This window comes from Melanerpes formicivorus, unplaced genomic scaffold (genome assembly GCF_026170545.1).
Source record: "Melanerpes formicivorus ecotype bairdi unplaced genomic scaffold, bMelFor1.0.p_v2 SCAF_5, whole genome shotgun sequence".
NCBI classification, from domain to species: Eukaryota; Metazoa; Chordata; class Aves; order Piciformes; family Picidae; genus Melanerpes; species Melanerpes formicivorus.
The window spans coordinates 22,465,704-22,479,656 of NW_027142357.1; the positions used below are offsets into that span (position 1 = coordinate 22,465,704).

The window sequence follows — 13,953 nt, forward strand, 5'->3', positions numbered from 1 at the left end:
AAGTGGCCAAATGATTTGAGGAGTGTGAGAAAAGAAAGTTGACTATCAAAAGAGAAAAAGGGTCAGAGATTTACATAAGGTCTTCAGAGGTATTGTTCTTGAGATTCATTTTACTGATCAATTTCTTGACCGTAGTCTCTGAAAACTGGACCGTGGAAAATCCATCTGACTCAGCAGTGATTTTTTTTTTTTGGTCTGTTTAAGAAACGTACAGAGATTAATGGGGTGTGCCTGATAATGGTATGTGGTTATTTAGGGTGTCAACAACTTCCAGAGTCTATCAAAACAGACAGCTTTAGGAGTTTTCAATCTCTGTTGAAGAAGCAGAAGAACATGTTTATTGAAGTGCAAAATGTGAAAGGCATACAGGGAGAAGCAAAATGTTACTAAAGTACTACATTGCCCTATATACAGTATTAGACTTGACAATGTCTGTATTATGAATAGAGTGGCCAGTTATAATAGTTTTTCCAGATGTGTAATCTTAGAACTAGTCAGAAAAAGGGCATTTATACTAGAATGAAATTATTTACTTCCTCTGTGTAGGGGAAAAAAAAAACCCCAAACAACCGAAACCCATTTAGCTTTTTTGTTGGCTATTGCCAAACTTCTGTTAAGCACAGGTCAAAATATTACCTGCATAAAGAGCTGCATTTTACGGTGCAATGTCATCTCCTGATCCCATGGCATTGGAAGGGTGCTCAGTGCTGGCACGGACTGCCAGACCTACTCACTAGGAGGAAAAGAACTGCAAAGGAGCAGCAAGTGTCGTCATGGCCAAAGAGCAAACTGAAGGTCTAGTAGAAACCACTCTAAACACCAGTGGTTAGTTACCCTTGACAGGGGTAGGTCATGCTGTGCTTCAGTGCTGCTGCCAGCTCGGCGGACCCTGGCACCTGCGGGACCGAGGGACGAGCCTAGGGAGGCGGGGGACAACTGTAAGGAAACTTCTAAGCACGCGGTCAGAACACGCACGTCCCAGGCGCTCTGCACAACAGGCATAGGACCTAACTGTTCACAGCAGAGCACTTTGCGGGAGGGCGCTGGATGCGCCTCGGGGTCTGACTGCCGCCCCTGGCCTTGGGCTCCCCTCCCGGTTCTCACTACCTGTAGGGATTTCGCCCCGCGCCCTGGTGGCTGGAATGGGGAAGGACCGAGCCAAAGGCGGCCGCCGGGACTCTTCTCGGAGAGGAAAATTCCAGCCCAGAGAACCGGCCCTGCCCCCGCTGGCAGCTGACAGCCCGCGGCTGGGGCCGAGCGGAGTCTCCGTACCGGTCGAGCGCCGGGCAGCCGCTGGAGAGAGCTGGGTATGCGGAGGCGGGCAGGCAAGCGAAAGGATGAAGGAGGAGCTGGGACGGGAACAGGGAGTGTCTGTCTCTGCGCGGCTGCGGGAGAGGGGAACGTTCTGCGTTTCAAGTTTCTCGCCGCGAAGTTGATTTTTATTTTTTTTCCCCTCCTTCTGTGGTTCCCCCCCTACCCCCGCCCAAGGTGTGGTCCAGTGAGCGGCTGCCCCAGCGCAGACAGCCCAGCGGAGCCGTGTGCGTGACCGCCACCGCGGCCTCCGCCCCAGGAAGGCGCCCCACGGCCACCCTGTAAACAGAGAGGAATGCCTGGGCTCGGAGGCAAGGCGGCACTGGGGGTGGCAGACCGGAGCTGCCTTCTTCAGCCCGCCCCGAGCAGGTGAGGCGGGTCGCTGAGGCTGTGCGGGCGGGTCCCAGCGACTACGCCCGCCCAGCACTCACTCGACTGCCGGCATGGACGGCTGCGCTCAGCAGGCGGCCGCCCCATCGCCTTCAGGGTAAGTGCAACTCACCGCACTGATGGGAGGCCTGGGCACCCAACGGGTCCAGGGAGGCTGCTGGCACGAGGCTGCGGTTGTGCCAGGTTGTTTATGAGGACGGGTGAAGAAAGGTGCGAGGGGGCAGCTTGGGGAGGGAAGGCTGGTACTGCGAAGGGTACGGCGTTTGAGAGGGTACCAGTAGCGAGGGGCGGCTCCCCACAGCGCCGGGGGGTGAGTGAATACAGCCCTTCCTCCGGCTTCGGAGCGAGCGAGGCGGAAGGTCCACTCGGGACCGCAGAGCCGCTGCCGAGTCGAGTGAGAAGGCCGTAGCAGATGGGGCAGCGCGACCGTTAAACGGCTGCCGGCACGGCGGGAGCAGGCTGGCAGTGCGCCTTCTCCGACGCCTCGACGGCATCGCGGCTGTGCTGGTTCCCCTGGCCGAAGATGGGCTCTTCGGCGGGACGGGGCCGCCGGCGCCCTCCTCGGTGGTGCCTATCCACAGCGACGGGTGTTCGGGCTGCAGCGCCAGCCCTCGCCAGTCGCCTGGGGCATTTCTACGGGGCGAGCCGTGACCTGCCTGTCGGTGTCGCCGTCCAGGTACCACTGCCAGGTAGGAGCATTACCAGCAGCCGCTGGTGCGGTTGAGAGCGCGTCGTGACGGAACTGTCGGTGACGCCCCGGTTAGCCGTGTGAGCACCCGTAAGGTGCGGTACGCCGGCTTCCAGTTCGCTCGCTGTGAGGTGTGGGGAGCTGGGCGGTTTTCAGTGCTTTGGTAGGTCTCACAGAAAAAAAAAAAACAAACCCAACAACAAGAAACCAAACTAACCAAACAAACCCCACCAAACAGCATCTTTTGGGAGAAATAAAATCACAAAGGACTCGTTTGTTTGTTTTTAAGTGTTGGGCTTCTCCGGAGAAATGTAACTTTAAAGAATACATTTTTACGTCTGAGTAAAACTACTTGGCATTGAGTTCAGGTGTGCTTGAATAAAAAAAAAATCACTGAACTTCATTAGGAACTTGATTCAAATTACAAGACTACTGGAGTGATACGTAAATAGAAGGGACAAAATACATGGTGAGTGTATTTTTTTAACCCCAAGACTTTTTTGAACCTGCAAAAATTTATTGGATTTCAGAGCAAGTAAGCACAGGCGAAACAGGTGCAGTTGATGGTAATTTGCAGTAGCAATCATCATTTTGAAGTCGTGGCTCTAATGGATATGGAAAACCCATGGAGGAGGGGTGTTAATTAATTTAGGCCTTGTGGCAATTCTATGTTTATGTATGGCCATTGAGAAATGAAGTTTGTATTGTTAATCAGTGTCGAAGGTATAATTATGTTATAGATAATTGGTGCATTTGTAAGGCTTTGGGTATGTAACCACAGTTGAAAGGACTGAGTTTAGGATGATAGGGGGTGGTACCAGGTTAGGAGATGACTAAAACAGTATGTTTTGAAGGTTCTCAGTTTTACTTGTGGGCAGGAACATGAAAACAAGCAAAAAGGCATAATTAAAATTGTGGTGGTTCTGACAGTTTCTGTAGGCCTGTTACCTGCTATAAAGCTGTTAGTTATACTGAATTTTGGCTGCTACTTGACTTAGGTAAGTCAGGAAAAGTAGTCTGTTTAATGTGACAAAGTATCTGTCAAAATTTACATCTTTGTTTTGAAAAACATAGAGCTAACAGCACTGCACATTTACATTATAGATATACTTTCAGGCCTTTTATCAGATGTTCCCATATAATTTGGTACTTATGAAATCAATTTACCATTCCTTTCTTGGTACAAGAAGTTCTGTATTGGCAGTAAAATTATTTCCTGAAGGTGCTCCCATTTGCTCATCCAAACACTGGACGTGGGGAAAAAAATCTGGACATAGTAACAAAACCGGCAACTCCCAGTTTATTGAAAATGATCCACAGGTACATTTTTGAATAGTAAGCAGTGCTGTGGTTCTGCTTGAGACAGCAGGATACATTGTGCAGTCTAGTAAGAATTTGACTCAAAATATCAATTTTGTTTATTACCAAATGATGTGATACTACATTATCTCGGCTTGTCTGGCCAGGTGGAGAACGTTGTTAATCCATAGCTGAAAGCTGTTAGCAACTAAATGTGTTCTTAAATCACCGTTTCAAGTTACGTAGTGTAATTGCTGAAAACTTCACGGCTTAGAAAGTCTGTTTATGCTAACTGCCAAGAAGGATGGAGGTATTTAAGGTGTGTTGTGAGTTTCCAAGCATTAATATTTTCTTAGCCTTGGAGCATCTATGTAACTTAATCATTGGTGGCTTTTCAATATGTAGAATTTTCGTATCTGTTCTATTGGGACAAGCTTTGGGAAAGGATCCTTTAATTGTATCCTGGATGGCAATTGTTTTTGCATGCAGGATTATACTTTACTGTGGAAAATTTTTTTTATTAAAACTGATACTGGATGAAAATATTTGCTTCAGTTTGGGGGAAAAACAACATGCCAGTGTTATTCTTACTGTAAAATCAAGGTAAATTAGTAAAGATTCTTGCAAAAACCAGACTTTGCTAGATTTTTTTTTTTTTTTTTTTTTTAATATGATGAATAGAAGGTGTGCCCAGTAGTTGGCTGGAGTTTTTTGGAATATGGTGAATAGTAGGTGTGCCCAGTAACTGACTGGATGTAACACAGTTTCTTCTCATAGCAGAACAAACTTGGCTAGACTGACTTTTAAGGCATTTTATGCCTCATCTATTTTGCCTTGAATCTGAGCAGCACTTAGAACAGTGTGCTCTTGCCAGGTTGATTGCCACAGTCTGCTCAAGTTCATCACAGAGCTGGACTGGCTTGTATTGGCAGTGTTATGGGATGATAGGGAAACGTGTGTTTTAATACTGGTATTTTTGTTTGTTTGTTTGTTTGGTTGGTTTTTTTCCTTTCCCCTTAGTGGCAGTGGTTGGTATCCCACTTCTTGAACACAATTTTCTTGCTGTTGCTAGATACCAATCCTGTGCTGTGGAGTAAAGAAACTTTTACATTACCAAGTAGATGTCGCAAGTTGACAGGGGCTTTTACCATGAAGACCTGTAATGCAAGTTAATGTGCTGTTCGAATACTGGAGCAAATGTGGCTTTTGATGAACAGAAGATTTCTTCTGAAGTATTAGAATGTGCATTGAGGTCCACCTGCCATGCTAATCGGTTTCTGGTAATTTTGCATTATTTTGTTTGTTCCCTTAAGTCTGTATGCTATTTTACAAAGTAGTAGTATTTGATGTGCTTTGCCTGAGAAAAAGCCCTGTGTTCTGTCATTTTGTGTCTAATGAAAACAGGCTTAGGAGATAACAGCTGCTCTCCAGGAGCTGAAGAGAGAGATGGTTGTGGGGAGCAGAATCAGACTGAGCTTCGGTTAGGTTACTGCCAGAAACAGTCCTTAGATGTGTCTTCGTGCTCCCTTTTTCTGGTTTCTTGACCTAGTGAATGTATTTGAAAGGTTTAATAAGAAGAGCAGGTGGTAATACTTTTTTTCATGGTTAGTGCTAGCCCAGGAAGTGAGATATTTCTTAAAAGAACAAGAAATTTATCTTTCCTCTTGAGTGTGTAACTGTTGAGGTTTTATAAAATAATTTAAATTAGATTATGCATCTCTGGAGATGTCAGCTGTAGCTCAATCTGAGAAGTGTTTGGCATGAAGCATAAAATGCTGATTTGAGCTTTTTTACTCTTTCATGTTGGCTGAGTTGGTTCACAATGTAGCCACAGGTTTGTTCAAGTATAAATTTAAATTCTCTCTGTTGTGGAGTATGGGAAGGGCAGAAAATATAGCAATAGCTTCAAACCAAGCATTCTGTTGCCAAGCCACAGTACCTGGCTGGCATGGGAGTGAGGGGGAGCGTGTCTGAATTTGCTCAGTTTGGTGAAATTTAGGTCAGGGCCAAAACTACATTTTTATCTTGCAATGAATTAGCTGCTGTTGTTGCTCTGTGTGCTGTGTTATTACATACACACATTTATGAATAAACACAAGATCTTTTGTGCTTGTGCTACTAAATGGTAAAGCTATCTAGGGTCAGAAGTTAGGCTGGCATTGGTCTGACAAGTGGCCCTTCGATGTGCTTTATCTGTTAGACTGAGGACTTCATGATAAGTAGCTAGCTCATTTTTTATCATCTCTGTGACCCTGATGAAGATCAACTAATTGAGCAATAACAAACTGGAAAGAACTTTGAAAGTTGTGACCAGAGAGTTTGCTGAATGTTTGAAACAGGGAGTTAGCTTCTTTGTGGGTGGATGCCTGTCAGGAGCTACTTGAATACTAATCATTCCAAGGAGTAATTTGCCAACTGAGTTCTGAACATACATGTAATATTTCTTGAAGCAATTATGTTGTTGTTTTTATGTTCTCTGCCTTAACCTTGTTAGGCAGTATCAAACAGTTCCATGACACAGTGTTGCCATGAACTGAATGTTATATTTAAAAGCTTTTTTGGTTACTCAGACTTTTAAATCTAAAGTCATAGCTGGGTGCCTATGGAGTAGTCAGTGGTAATGTTCACTGTTGGAGTGTGTGGCTGTGGGAATGAGATCAAGGAAACATTAGGGGGTTGAGGAATGTGGATACTAGGGTGAAAAAATGTGTGGGAGGGTAATATGCAAATAGAGAAACCAGCAGAATTATTTCAAAGCTTTGCCCAAGTGTGGTGGTATCCTGTGAAAAGTAAAAGTGAGAGCTAGTGAGCAACATATCAAAACCATGTAAGGGGAGAAAGTGCTTGAGAGTGAAAGGTGAGTTTCAGTGTTATTTTAGAATAGCTTCTTTCTATTGTTACTGGACTTTTTTGGTGAACTTTAAAGGAGATTAAGGTGTTTGTAAACTTGAAGAACAGTTTGTGTTGAGTAAGCACAAATGTGTTAAGTGGAAGAAGAGGAGAACCCATTGTAGAGCACCAAAAGCTTAGATTCCAGGGGAAACTGAACATATTAACAGGATTCTTGTTTGCTGACACTCAAGGACTGTTTTAAAGTCACAAATAAAAGACTTCTGTAATCTGGCAATAACTAAAAAGGTCTCCCTTCACGAAGGCCAGTAATTCTTCTGACTTTTTTAACTTGTATATTGAAAGAATGTTTCTAAGCATACAGGTTTTTCTAGCTTCACTGCTGTTGTTTCTGTTTGACACTGTTGTAGTTTTAGGTGTGCTGGGGAGCAGCAGATGCCAAATTATCCAGTCATTAGAGTTTTAACAATGTTAGTCTGCTCAACTAATTTTTTTAATCTTTTTTTTTTTTTTTTAAATTAATAAGTTAGTAAGATGAGTTGCTCTGTTATTATTGTGAATACAAGGAATGCTTAGTGTTCTCTTTTATGGCAGCTTGCAAGTTAAAACAGATCTGATTGTGTGCTTTATTTTCTTTTCACCTGGCTCTGACTTTCTTCCCCAACAGCTGACCTGCTACTCTGAAGTTCACGTAGCTGCCTGCTGTTTGAGAAAGAGTTGTCTTTAAGTATTTGCTGTACTGCTCTAAAACTCAGAGAGTTGATTTTCTCTTAAAATAAGGTCCACAATTAAAAATGCAAGTCTTTATATGAGAGTGAACTTAAACCCTTACTAACTGGAGTTCCTGTAGATGTTTTTGAACTAAAAATCTGCATTGGTGGTAGTCTAGCGGATAGAAGTGCATTTTTTTCATAGCTGAAGAAACATATTTTTTATGCACTGTAAGTGGAATGCCATGGGAATCTTTACAGAACTGAGAGTTCCTATATTTATTTTTTTTGTCAGGAGGTTATCTAGTTCAGAAGGGGCATGTGCATTTATGTGTCTTCTGGTGATTGTAAGTTGTCGAAGTTGAAGGGTTGTTGAAGGATGAATCTATGTTCAGAGTGTCTCTCTGGGGAGGTTGCATATATGTTGACTGTGTTACAAGACTAGGGTTGTCAGAATTGCTATTTTCAGTTAAAGAAAATAGAGTAATTAAATATTTTTAGCTGGGCATAACCTTTCTTCTGTCAGAAAGCATTGGTTTGTTTGTTTAGTTCTACATAGATTTTTCATTGAAGAAATAGTTTTTGAGCTGTACTTTCTTAGCTATATTTTAAAACTCTTTTCTGCACATTTATTTGAATTTTACTTTGGAAAATACAGCTACTTGATTTGGAAAACACGGATCAGTCTTGTTTAAAAATAAGCAAACTCTTCCTCCTCCCTAAACAATGCAAACAATTGCTGTATGCTAAACAAGACCCTTTGTGAGCTTGAATTCTTCTCAGATTGTACAGTTTTTGTTCTTTGCTCTACATTTCTCCCATAAAATGGTATGGTCTTAATTAAAAAAACCCTACCCCGCTATCTCAAAATAGCAGCATTAGAAAGGTTATTTTCTTTAAATCAACCCCCTTTTCAAGTCAATATTCCTGAGTATTGATTTATTGTTTGAAAGTGTTTATGTGGGCCTTGGTTTCCTGTTGGAAATTAGTTTTCACTTTGCTTTTTTTACCTGGATTTCATGTTAAATCTTCAGATGCAATTTTTTTTTTCCCAAAGATTAAAGCTCTGTACATTTTATTTATTTTTTTTTTTTAAGCAGGTAACTTTAAAATGTTTTACTGTGGGAAAGATATAAGTATCACTATTAGTTGTACCTATAAAACAAAAAGTTGCCTGGAGGAACTGCTTTTTCTAGTGTTTTTGCACAATTAATTATTTTTTTGTATGTTGAATCCAGTTTGACCTTTTTTTTTCTTCATGTATTTTTTTTCCCCCTCTCCAGTTTGATGGGCTGGGAGCTTTATTGGTGAGTTAAATAAGAATGTTCAAGGATATGGGGGACCACCAGTAGGGTGGTAGTGGTAGGTGCATTATCTATTTATGTGGAGGCATCACCTATTAGAAGTGCAGTAGGGCAGAACACAGCTCATCAAGTTTGGCTTTTGTAATTTCTGTTGTACCACGTGTTTAAGTATCATTGTATTGCTTCTGAGTTTTTTAAAACCTAGTAGAGTCCTTCTGTGTTGTCAAACCAGACCGACAAAACAACTGAACTTAATACTGCAGGTATAAGATAATCACTGAGGTATCTATCGTTGAATCATTTGTGTGAAAGCAATACTGAAAGCAATTTTTACTTGGGAGAAACATTTGTTTTGTCTCTGGATGTAGGAAACAAATATTAGAGGAGACAAAACGTCTGTTAGTAACAATGTTCAGAAAATGCATGTTTACAACTCATGGTGCTGGGTTGTAACCCCTTCACGCAAAAATGAAGTACATTTTTCTTCACTAGTAGCTGAGGACTTAAACCTTTAGTTTGTTTCATTAAAAATGCATATTCTATAGACATAAAAATGAAACCATTACATCTTACAGAGCATAGAAACTATTTGCATGCATGGGTGATATTTTTAGTTCATTAATTTGCAAGACAAAGTGTGTTAGTCAGTGACTAATTGTGTAGTACATTGAATTTCTGGAAGGGGAATTTCTGATGATTTTTAGGAGCTTTATAAAATCAGAAATTTAAGCCATGACAGAAATCGGGGCTTTGACAAGTCTTTGTTTCTTTTAATTCAGAAACTTCAGTTCCTCAAAAATCAGGTATCCCTGTTGTTGGAAGTTGCCCCTAGGTTCCCAGGCTTTTATTTCTTTAGAGTTATTGCTTTCTTCATGTAGTCTATGAAGCCTCCAGACATAAACTTTTCTGTGTCTTCTCCTGTTCCCTAATTCATGATTTCTGACTTCCCTTTGCCTGCGGTTTTGATCCTTGTATTTACATGGGCATGGAGACTATTTTCATTGTGGTGTTTAAGGGGAGAAAGGCTTCCCAGGCCCTTTCTTATGGTAGCTGTTCTTGTCTGCTTGCTTATCTGTGGTTAGGTAATGCCTTAGACATAGCAGGGCCTGGAGCTGAGATCTTGAAGCAGCAGTGATAGCTGGAAATATGAAATAGGATTTATTTTATTATTTTTCTTCTTTTAACTAAATCAGAGTTTACTTATGACCTTTTTGGGGGCAGTAGCTGTCATTTTCTTAGTGTAGTGTATGCTGACCTTCCTCAGAAGTAGATATATTTAATTTGAAGTCTACATGACAGGTTGTCAGGGCATTTGGAGTAGAAATGAACTGATGGAAGTGGGTTAGATGTGTTGATATTCCTTTAGCTTCTTGATGCTTGTCTTTTGTTTCTTGCTGGGTGGGTGGATTTTTAGGGAGCTTGGCGAAGGATCTGTTTTTTCTTCCAAGTGATACATTTGGGGCTCAGAGGATTTTGAAATCAAGGTAACTTTTGGCCTTTGTTTTGATTGTTCTGTAGTGTAGGATAGATACCCCATAGGTATCATGGAGAAAGCGTCAATACACCAGGCAATGCATGATGAAAATCTAGAAGGTATGGAAAAGCAAAGCATTTTATAAGCAGTCCCTCAGAGCTGATTGTCAATGGCTAGCGAGATAGGAGAGAATATGAACCAGCTTAGCATGTAAAACAATCTGACATCGTTGTCTGAACTGCTGAAATCTGTCTTATTTCTAAGAATCTTCAACTGTTCTCATATTTCTGTCATGCAAACATTCTTACAAACTTTCCAGTCTATAATGCCACTTTATCTGTAAATCTCAAATTAATAAAGGAGGAGGAGGGAAACACAATGAATTGCAAATGTTAAATGAAACGTTGAAAGTATATGGTCATTAGTTTTGGAAAAAAATGGGGTTTGATGCTATCATAGTTTTAGAATTGCTCAAAAAAATCATCTGTTCTTGTTTTTTTTCTTTATACTGTTGATAGGCTTCTGCCCTTTCCCCCCCCTGCTCTTAATTTCTTGGATTCTGTAGTGCCAATACATAAATCCTGCCATCTAACAGGTTTACAGGATTTTTTTCTTTTCACAATAACTTGCCAGCACTTAATCCAGAATAAGTTTATAGGGTAGAATTGACAGTGTTTGGAAATAATGGCACATAACATAAATGCTGCGATTTCATCCTACACAATGCCAAGCAGTATTTTATACCTGATGACTACAGATGGAGATTTTAAAATTACTTGTTACTTTGAGTGGTTTCATGAAAACATCTATATAGTGTCAGTCAAATCACTGTCCCTCTGCAGAAGGGAGAGATGTCCTGCATGCTGTCTCCACTAAAGAAATAGATTTTCCTTCACATTTCTTGAGTAAAATCTGTGTTCTTGACAAGTTGATGCTGCTGCTTCCTAGCACAGAGATGTGTACTAGGAAATCAAGTCTCCAGTGAACCTTTTATGTTGTAAATAAATGTTTGTGAGAGCTACTGGAAGAACTTTAGAAATTTAGGTTAAAAATACCCTTGAAAAATCCTACTCTCATTAGTAGAGAAGTGTGTTCATTTGCCAACAACATACTTTCAGAAAGGAAAATGTGTGAGTTGTGTTACATGCAAACAAAAGCTCCAGGGTTAGAAGTAATAATTTTTCATGAAGTTTTAACTTGTATTTTTAAATTCAAAACAAAACCAAAAAAACCCCACCAAACCTAATGAGATGTGGAAAACTCTATCCACAGTTACTGGCCTTCCCCACATCCTGTCACATCATATTTCACATCTCAGTCATACAGTGAGAGTAAATATTTTCTTGAGTCTGTTTGTGGTATCCTGTGAATAAATGTTCAAGGTGGTAGAAGTATCCTCTAGTCTGTTTGTAAAAGGGCATGTGATACTTTATCAAAGATAGGAAGGGACAGCTACATGGTATAGCATAAATTGAAATTGTAAAAAATCAGTCATTAAGCTCAATCCCTTAGAAACTTTTGGCTGCTGACAGTAGAATGAGATCGTCTGAAAACATGAATCACATCCTCACATTGACATAGCTGTGTCATTATTATGCGCCATTGTGTTTATCTGTGACTGCTTAGCAAATATTTTCAGTGAAATATAAAGTGGCAGTGAGGAAGAAGTGGTTTGGTGGCTCCTTGTGACAAAGACTGATTCATTGAGGGATCTAGTGCTGGATATGGAGAGTCACACTGCTCTCCACCCTCCTTTGTTTATGAGTTTTTTATTATTAATGGGATTTTGTGGTGGTGTTTTGGTGGTGGTGGTTTGGGGGTTTTGTTTTTTTATTGCTTGGGGTTTTTTTCACAGAAGTTAAATAGGTTGTGTACCTATCTTTCTCACTTATGGACAGTCTAGTGGAAGGAATTTTCATTGTCTTACTCTGAACTGAGTAGGTTTGCTGCTGTTCAGCTGGTACGGTAAGTTTGTACAGTGAGTTTTATGTTCTTCAGTTCAAGTCACTGATAAGTTGGTTCTAATCACAGATGTCCTGCATCTGGGTCAAGGCAATCCCAGGCACAAATCCAGGCTGGGCAGTGACTGGCTGGAAAGCAGCCCTGAGGAGAGGGATTTGGGGGTGCTGGTGGATGAGAAGCTCAACATGAGCTCTCAATGTGCGCTTGCAGCCCGCAAAGCCAATCAGATCCTGGGCTGCATCAAGAGAAGTGTGGCCAGCAGGTCAAGGGAGGTGATTCTCCCCCTCTACTCAGCTCTGGAGAGACCCCACCTGGAGTACTGCATCCAGTTCTGGAGCCCCTATTACAAGGGGGATATGGACATGCTGGAAGGTGTCCAGAGAAGGGCTATGAGGATGAGGGCTGGAGCACCTCTCCTATGAGGACAGACTGAAAGAGTTGGGGTTGTTCAGTCTGGAGAAAAGAAGGCTCCGAGGTGACCTTATTGTGGCCTTCCAGTATCTGAAGGGGGCCTACATGAAGGCTGGGGAGGGACTTCTTAGGATATCAGGTAGTGACAGGACTAGGGGGAATGGAATGAAGCTGGAGGTGGGGAGATTCAGACTGGACGTGAGGAAGAAGTTTTTCAGGGCTTCACCACTCTTACAGTGGAATGGGTTGTCCAGGGAGGTGGTTGAGGTGCCGTCCCTGGAGGTGTTTAAGAGCAGGCTGGATGAGGCTCTGGCCAGCCTGATCTAGTGTGAGGTGTCCCTGCCCATGGCAGGGGGGTTGGAACTAGATGATCCTTGTGGTCCCTTCCAACCCCGACTGATTCTATGTTTCTAAGTCTGAGGTAGTTCCTTTGTCATTTTAACTTTAGACAAGGCTTTTGTTGCATTAGGCCCTCTTCCCTTGCCTGTATTCACCTTATGATACTCTTTTAATTTGAGAATATTTTAGAAGGGCCACCTTTGAATTTCTGGATCCAAAGAGGTCCATTCTGTTTTAAGGTAGTAGTACTATGGTGGTGACTTTATATCCATGTGAGGGGAAAAAAAAAACCAAAAACAAAACCAAAATTTTGGTCATTGTTTTGTCCATCAGAAGAAAAGCTGGATGGTCATTAGCCACAGCTTGAAACTGTTCTCTGATAAGAAGCTAGAATCCTTTCTGTGAATTTTCTCCTCTGGGTGGTAATCAAAATGCAGCCCTAACTGGGAGGGGAAAATGTGGCACTTGGGAGCAGTCAGTGGGGTTTAGATTATTGGAATGTAGAGTTTTACTTGGTAGAATGAAGGTGAACTTAACAATTTCAGAGTTTGTGGCTGAATCTGAGCACTTTCTTGTGTCTCATTCTGTTTCTAGCTTCTGTCATCTATGTAGAAGGCCACCTGTGAATTTTTTTCTTTCCAGATGGGTTGAGTGCTCCATAAATTGAGGTTTATAGCAATGTTTTATGAAGCACTGATCTACTGCAGTTAAATTTGGGGAATTGGGGGCACATTTTGGGGAAATTTTGGAAAATTAACCATTGGCACCTTGTCCCTGACCTAGTGCCTACAACAAAGACCCAGAGTAGAAGCTGTGGTCTGGGTGATGCTCAGATGTACATACCTTATCACTGAAACTTCTATTGCTGTAGTTGCATTGGTGGTAATTTTGTGTTTCTCACCCCCATCACCTACCCCACCCTACAACTTTTATGGCCAGGGTAGACAAATTTAAGGTTCATTAATGCTCTTGAATCAGGGTCATTAGTTGCCATTTAAGAAATGTGTTCCATATTGATTTAGTTTTTCCATATTGATTTAGCCTTTTTGTTTTCACTGACATTTGGCTGGCATGCTGCTTGCCACTTGCTTGAAGATAAATCAGTAAAAATTGTGGATGTCCTCTAGATATAACTAGCAAAACAGTCTTCATTTATAAAATTCCTTCTAAAACTCTTTTGAACTAGTACCATGGTTAACAGTTGAACAGTCTTGA

At 41.7% G+C, this 13,953-nt stretch overlaps 1 protein-coding gene across 5 annotated transcripts in view; it reads left to right on the forward strand.

The window, feature by feature from the left end:
- Positions 1-1,384: 1,384 nt before the first annotated feature.
- The window catches only part of COBLL1 (cordon-bleu WH2 repeat protein like 1), a 78,562-nt gene continuing 65,993 nt past the window's right edge, over positions 1,385-13,953 (forward strand). For 2 of the 5 annotated variants that reach the window (XM_068138738.1, XM_068138742.1), the window contains exon 1: positions 1,694-1,798. In XM_068138738.1, coding sequence (XP_067994839.1) covers positions 1,755-1,798 — 44 coding nt within the window. In that variant the 5' untranslated portion in view covers positions 1,694-1,754. The other 3 variants (XM_068138741.1, XM_068138743.1, XM_068138744.1) reach the window with 3 other exon arrangements.